At 34.0% G+C, this 7,670-nt stretch overlaps 1 protein-coding gene across 1 annotated transcript; it reads left to right on the plus strand.

The window, feature by feature from the left end:
- The first annotated feature begins 965 nt into the window (after nt 1–965).
- Nucleotides 966–1,888, plus strand: LOC111374454 (transcriptional regulator TAC1-like). The gene has a single exon (XM_022997125.1). The coding sequence runs from the start codon at nt 1,050–1,052 to the stop codon at nt 1,566–1,568; it is 519 nt and encodes a 172-aa protein (XP_022852893.1). The 5' UTR covers nt 966–1,049; the 3' UTR covers nt 1,569–1,888.
- The last annotated feature ends 5,782 nt before the right edge of the window (nt 1,889–7,670 follow it).

A 7,670-nucleotide genomic window follows, 5' to 3' on the forward strand; every position in this document is an offset into this window, starting at 1 on the left:
AGTTCTTTAAGAATTTAAATTATTAACGAATTAAGTCTAGGGTTAAACTAAGAAATGAACTTATTAAAAAAGTATAAATGTTAAAATTCATAGAGCGATTAGTTAAACTGAGAACTCATTTAATCCGGGCGTGCTTCTATAATCTAAAGCACGCTTTTTATATCATTCACTTTTCCCCTTAATTTTTGTTTGTTTAATGTCTCCAATTAACTTATTACCTTGCAGTTAACAAGAAGTGTCACTAACCAAGATGTCATTATAGCATCATGCATGTACATATTTCAGATTATACTTAGCTGAAAAGAAGATTGAAGTATTAAATCACGCCAAAGTACTGTGATTAAGTCACGACTTCAATTTTCATTTTAAACAAATGAAATTTGCTATGATAGATAGGCAAAATTTAATCTTATTACATTTCGCTATATTTTCGTATTTTATATGTCATAAAAATAAACAATTTATGATCCAGATTAGCCTGCATGAAGCGTGAACAGATTATACCTTCTACGAGGAATTCTTTATACACTTCTAACCAGTAATCTAATAAGCTGCTGACTGATCATATGTTGCCATTGTGGACCGACCGAATAAATAAAAAGTTGAATAATGGATTGGATTTTTATTTTTAAATGAGAATGCTACATTTTTATGGCACTTTTAATAATTTTTTTTGAATAAATAACTTTATATTTCATTAACAAACCAACAAAGTTAGTTTTCAACGTTGAGTTAGAGTCACACGAAGTCTATTTTAATATTTACAAATAAATGCACAAATATTTATTTATTTATTGGCTCAGAAGAGTATATTTTTATGGGAACAACTTGGTCAAATTTTTATATAGCTTTTTCTTATTTTTATCACTTAACAACTAAATTATATCCTTGCAAAAAATATTAGCACGCCCGCTATAGTTTTTCTCAAAAAGACACATAAAATTTTTTAATGCCGACCATTGACTGCCTCTATTCGTGAAACCTAAACTCTTCTTAGTATCCCTAGTTCCTTCAACATTGTTCATGATCTCCGGGACCAAAACTTGAAAATGGAGATTAATCCATCCTGCATAGAAAATTTGGAGCCAACAATGTCGAGTGATGATCTTGATCAAGTTCTAGGCCATGCTAAATCTTACAGATGCACTTTCTGTAAACGTGGTTTCTCTAATGCACAAGCACTAGGAGGGCATATGAACATTCATAGAAGAGACAGGGCTAAGCTTAAAGAGTTTTCCAGCCTAGACATTCTTTCTTTGGACATCAAGAGAATGGATTCTGCTGATAGTCCTCTGGCTTCTGCCAACCAGAACATGCCGAAAACAGCAATTATTGCGTCTGGAGAAGTTGATTCAGCAGTCGAGCCTAATGAAAATTCTAAAACTGTGCAAGGTTTAGCTTTGTTTACTGAGGAACCATTGGTTATCAATGATGAAGGAGAAAACAGTCATTTTGGCGAGAATATGGAGAGCAGCCAGGAGGTTACCGATGGCTCTACGCAGGCTGAAGTAGACCTTGAACTTCGTTTAGGGCCTGAACCAGATCATGATGCATCCACAAAGCAATAGTTTTGAATCTGGGAAAATATACTTCTGGATCATTGTTCAAGTGTAGAATTGTCCACTTATAAGGAAAAGGATATCTTATTATATTATTTCAAGAATTATCAAGTGAAGTTCGAAGACTAATTATATGGTTAGTTTTTTCAATTTTTGCTGGTATATAATCACTTTACCTTCATTTGCTTCTAGTGATGTATGAAGCTAATATATTTTTGAAGTCACATCAATATGTAATATATATGTCTAATAAAAGCTGAGATCAGCTGCTTCATCTAGCTTCAGTATTGACGCTTAATAAGAATGTAATTTTGGAGGTATTAGTATGAAATGATGCAACTTCTGTAACATAAAACTGTGTTGTTCAATATTGTTAAGTTTGTTCATTGAAATAATAGTCATTTCTTATGAAATTATTCATACTTTGTTGGTAACTACGTTAGCCCTAGTCCCGGAAACTAAGATGTTTCCGGCTTTCTTTCCCACAAAAACTATTTGTGCCCTTTTTTCCATCTTGTATAAAGGTTTGGGTTGTTTGACAGTTTTTGATACAAATTTTTTCTAGATTTTTATAAAAGTTAATGAAGTACGTGGTTGAGAAGTTCATAACAAAGTTTCATTAATCAAGCACAAAGTAGTATCCATCGATAAATGATGAGCAATGGCCCGAGACTTCACTGATGTCATAATGAGTTTTGGAAGGCACTTCTAGGTCCGAGTACACGAGCTGGTACCAATCAAGATCAGACACACACTTCGCGTGCATTGCAAAAGAGAATTTTGAACTAGGTTTAGGAAATGCCAGGCGAATTGATGACCTTATAAATGTGTTTTACAGAGAATGTGAGGAAAATGCTAGCTAAATATGATCATACAGATGAACTTTGGTGGAAACTGGAAGAGTATAGATCAATATGTTATGCATTCTTACACCATGGGCTATATTGGTGGAAGTTTTTCCATTTGCAACCCTTTGGAGGTGGAGCATGTTAGGGTTTTAGACGGCTGCATATTGATCATGATATTGATACGCATTGTTCGACGGCTCTGATGAGAAAAAATGGTGTGCCTGTGAAGGAAGATTTTAGTCTAATCAGGTATGGCCGATCAAAATGCAGCCACTCCAGTTTGAAATTTGAATCCAGAAATTTTTTAATTTCCCATTCAGTTAATACCTTTGATTTACTGTAAAATGGATTGACTATTTTTGCTTCTTGCAAAAATCCAATTTTGAAATGAATTATGATGAAAATGAACTCACTTTCATGAATCCAAAATTGGAGTTCATTTGTCAATTTGAACCAGTCACACAACTGCGATTATCATGGTTAAATACGAAAACTCAAATTATATTCTGGAGAATTTTTATTTTTTAAATGAATTCTAACAACTTTTCAAAATGATAGAATTTCTTATATATCTTTGGCAACTGTAGTTCTTTTTATTTCCTTTCATCAATGTGTGTAGCAAACCTAATCATTTGGATGTTTTGTGTTAAACTTAACAATACATATAGAAGTTTATAACTTTGACAAGATGTAAAGATGGATGTACGTTTCTCAAGACTAGGGCCTGGACACTGTTCAATCCGCGTCCAATTTTAAAGAGAACTATGTCGAATTAAGAATTATAGGCTATTTTGTAGAAGGAAGATCGGGTCCTGATTTAATTTTGGAACTTGATAGAATATGACCCTAATTTTATCAGAAGTTGGTAGTATATGTCTTGAATGAGTCATAGAAGTCAAGGATGGAACAAGAAAAAAAAAATAACATCAAAATGCTCAACGTCCAAGCATGGAGCGCACAAACTTTTTAGCGACTCCAGCACTCCCAGTCCACCCCTCGAATGGTTGAGCGGTCAAGCCACGACTTGATGCCTACGAGACCATTGCTTGAACGGTCATTATATTAAGGGAAAAACTGTTTACGATTTTAGCAATTTTTGGACTCCTACTCAAGCTCAAACACTTTATTATTTGTCAAGTCTATTATATTAGGACTCCGCCTTTTTTTAGACTCTTTTTTGTATTATATATAGAAGTAATTACATCTTTTGAGAGATTATCCAATATATTGTGTTCTTTACATAATTTGATATCCGCGAATTCTCCTCCTCTGTCTATGGTTCTTTTTCCATATTATGTTTTTACGTAAATTTTTTATTCTTGTTCTTGTGTTTTCATATTTTTGATTCTCCTTTTATAATGACAAACTGGTATCAGAGCGATCTTTGATTTATATGATGGCAACTATAAAATACGAGATTAAACTTTTAGACAATACTAGATTTTATTTTGGCAGGTGAAGATGTAAGCTGTGCTCATGCAGATGGACTTGGATTATGCCATGTTAGAGTTTGATAAGATGCCTTCAACTTGGACAAAGGAGGAAAAAAATGTGAGGATCAAAAGACCCTATACCAAATGTATCTTCATCTATCAAATTAAATTCTTCATGATATTTTAAAGGATAAAATCGTCGTTGCATTATGGTTAAAGTTGGAGCAGTTATGCATGACGAAAAGCTTAACCAGTGAGTTATATCTAAAGTAGTGCTTATATTCTCATCTCATGGTTGAAGGTACGTCTATAGAAGATCACTTAACAATCTAGAAATTATTGCTGATCTGAAGACCATTGAGTTTAAGTACGGTGAAGAAAATTTGGGGTTGATTTTGTTGTGTTTACTGAGTTTTTCATATGTGACTTTTAGAGATATATTATTTTCTAAAGTTGCAACATTTTTACCATGGATGAAGTATATGATGCTCCATTTCCTAAGAAGAAGACAAAGTAGCTTGTGGTTGGATCTAAGGTTCCAATAGAGGGTCTTCTTGTTCTTGGGAGGATACATGACAGGAATTTTGGTGATAATATGAAGATCGGATCGAAATCTAAAAATAGTGGTAAATTTTGTAATTATTGCAAGAAAAAGAGGCACACTAAATCTGACTGTTATAAATTTCAGAATAAGAATAAAATAGTTGTTACTTATCAAAAAGAAAAACAATTAGAAAATTCAGATGAAGCCAGTCTTATAGAAGATAGCTACAATGATGGAGAACTTCTAACTATTTTTAACGCTGACTCCAAACCTTGTGAGGATTGGATTCTTGATTCAGTTTAAACGTTTCATATGTCTCCTAATTAGGATTGGTTTTCAACATATGAAGTCGTTTCCAAAGATGATATGATAATGGATATAATACACCTTGTAGGATAGTTGGCATTGGAACGGTCAGAATTAAGATTGTTGATGGGGCTGTCATGATACTTAGAGATTTGAGACTTATTCCAGATCTAAAGAAAAACCACATATCTTTGAGTACTATTGATTCAAAATAGTACAATTACACTAGTCAAGACGGACTCTTGTTAGCTAATGTGTCCTTGTTTTGATGAAGGGGCATAGAAGTTCTACCCAATTATATGTCTTGCAGGGTTCTACAATAACGTGTGATGCAGTTGTCACTAGTCATTCCTTATCAGATGATGATGTTACTAGACTTTGGCATATAAGTCTTGGGCATATGAGTAAGAATGTGATGGATAAACTGAGCAAGAGATGACTTCTTGATGGGTAGATTACTAATAAATTGAATTTTTGTGAGCATTGTGTTTTTGAAAATCAGAGAGAGTTAGATTCACCAAAGACATCGACAAAATGAACGGAACACTTGACTACATACACTCTAATCTTTGAGGACCATCTAGGGTGTCTTCTAAAAGAAGTGCTTAATATATGCTGACCATTATCGATGATATTTCTAGCAAAGTTAAGGTATTTTTCATAATGCAAAAGAGTGATTTGTTCACTACATTTAATGAGTGGAAGATCATGATTGATAAACAAATATAGAAGCAGGTAAAATGTCTTCACACTGATAATGGGTTTGGAGTTATTTTTTTCCCTAATGAGTTTAATATTTTTTGCAAGCTAGAAGGAATTTTGAGACAATTGACAGTTTGTAAGACTCCATAGCAAAATTGTGTGATATAATGGATGAATAAGACTTTAGTTAAGAAAGTACGTTGTATGTTTTCAAATGCTCTACTTTACCTAATTCATTTTGGGCTCAAGCTATTTCTACATCTTGTTTTCTTATTAATCGTTTACCCTCAACTATCATTGACAAAAATACTGTAGAAGAGATATGTATGTACTACTCCTAGTTACTTAGATTTGAAGATATTTGGATGTCTTGCTTATACTCATATTGATAATGAAAAATTGGAACCTAGATCTTGAAATTGTATATTTCTTAGATATATTGTTAAAGGATATAAGCTATGGTGTTCAGAAACCAATAAAGTCATAGTTAGTGGAGATTTTATATTTGATGAAAGCACAATGCTTCGTGTCTACTTCTACAGAGTCTATTGATATAAATCAGCAAAAATAAACACACAAATGGATTTGAAGATTAGTTCAGGTTCTATATCAATGTCTACACCTCAAGCTAACTCAAAAGTAAAATGTAGTGCCGCTTTACCACCACAACTAGTACTACTACAGCTTCCTATTACTAAAGACAACCCAGAACAAATATTAGACCTTCAGAGAGGTACGCTGAGGCTAATTTGATTGTTCATGCTTTGAATGTGGTTGAAAGTATTGATTCCAGTGAAGAACCTTCTATATACTCAGAGCAGCTTAATACTTTTTTCGGTGTTAATGTGGAAGATTAGTATTGAAGTAGTGGCAGCAACAACAACAGCTTTTCCTATTACTAGTTATTGACACCTTTCGTACAAGGAAGAGGCTGATGAGTTATGTGAAACCCTTGAGGAAAACGAAGACAAATAAAGGACTACCTCAAAAATGGCACACATGCTTTATCATGCCATGGTTTAATTGGCTCGTAAAAGAGTAAAATTTGAAGATATTCTTCAAGTCTTCAGCGTGAGATTTGTGAAATCGGGCATTGAAGATAATAGTAAAAAAAATAGCATAAGTTTCAAAGGTAACTTTGATGCAGTTGCAAAAGCCCCACCTTTTAAAAATAATATGCTCATTTATTTTGCCTCACAAACACCATTTGGAAGCCAAGCTGCTCCTAGTACTGAATCAACTTCTTTGCTACTCTTTCAGGGCTGAGTCCTTTCTGTTGCTCCAAAAGTTGTAGGGGTGACTATTGATTCATCAATAGCTACCATGTCAACTGATGAGTGATTTACACTCATTATATTATGCCATTAATTTCATGATTTTGCTATCTTGGAGAGTATTTTAGAAGTGCTAACAAGTGATTTTGGTGTTGTTTAGTAGATTGATGGAAGTGGAGAAAACAAGAGCTAAAAGAGGTCAAAGGAAGGAGATAGGCAAAATCTAGCGAAATTGGATGAAATGACCAAAACGTAAGAGATCCAAAGTTCGAGGATTAAAATGAAATTAATCAAAAGTCGTGTCAAAACTTGAAATGAAGATCCGAGAGTTCTAGAAGCCAATTGGATGAAGGAAGGTGTCAAAGGGATCAAATTTAGTCAAGATATGATCATAAATCATTTTCCAACCAAAAAGTTTTGCGCCTGAGTTTTGGTCTCACATTTAGACTCATTTTGACATATAAAACGATCGAATTGGAGAATAATTCCTGAAGAAAAATTGTAGTCCTTTGAATTATCTTTCCAACGCATCTTGAATTACTTCAATCGGATATCGAACAAAAAAGTTATGACAAAAATACTGAAAGCTGTCCAGTGCAATCGAAGTAGTCATCAGCGCCCAAGCGCTATCCCTCAGCGCCTAGGCGCCATGATGCTGAAATTTTGACAGAAAGTCTGCGCCTAGGTGCCCAAATTGCAGCGCCCAGGCACCGTCGTGCGAGAGTAATTTTTTTAGGTTTTTGCCATTCTTTTTCGGCCCAACTCATCTCCAAATCTTTCCCTAAACTTCAAGACATAATAAACATAGAACTGAAGACCTAAATGAGAGGGGAGCCGCACACTAAAAATCTATGGAATCAAGCCACGCATTCTTGACATATTGGAGAGAAAAACAACAAGAAGGGAGATTCAAAGGAGGAATTTAAGAAGACTAACACCAAGAATTGAAGATTGAAAGCATTCATTGGAAGAGGAAGGAGATCTTGGTACAAGAATTTCACTTT

The sequence above is a fragment of the Olea europaea genome, unplaced genomic scaffold (genome assembly GCF_002742605.1).
Source record: "Olea europaea var. sylvestris unplaced genomic scaffold, O_europaea_v1 scaffold1252, whole genome shotgun sequence".
NCBI classification, from domain to species: Eukaryota; Viridiplantae; Streptophyta; class Magnoliopsida; order Lamiales; family Oleaceae; genus Olea; species Olea europaea.

Coding starts and splice junctions, on each gene's coding strand:
- LOC111374454 (XM_022997125.1), top strand. CDS start 1,050: ATGGAGATTAATCCATCCTGCATAGAAAATTTGGAGCCAACAATGTCG.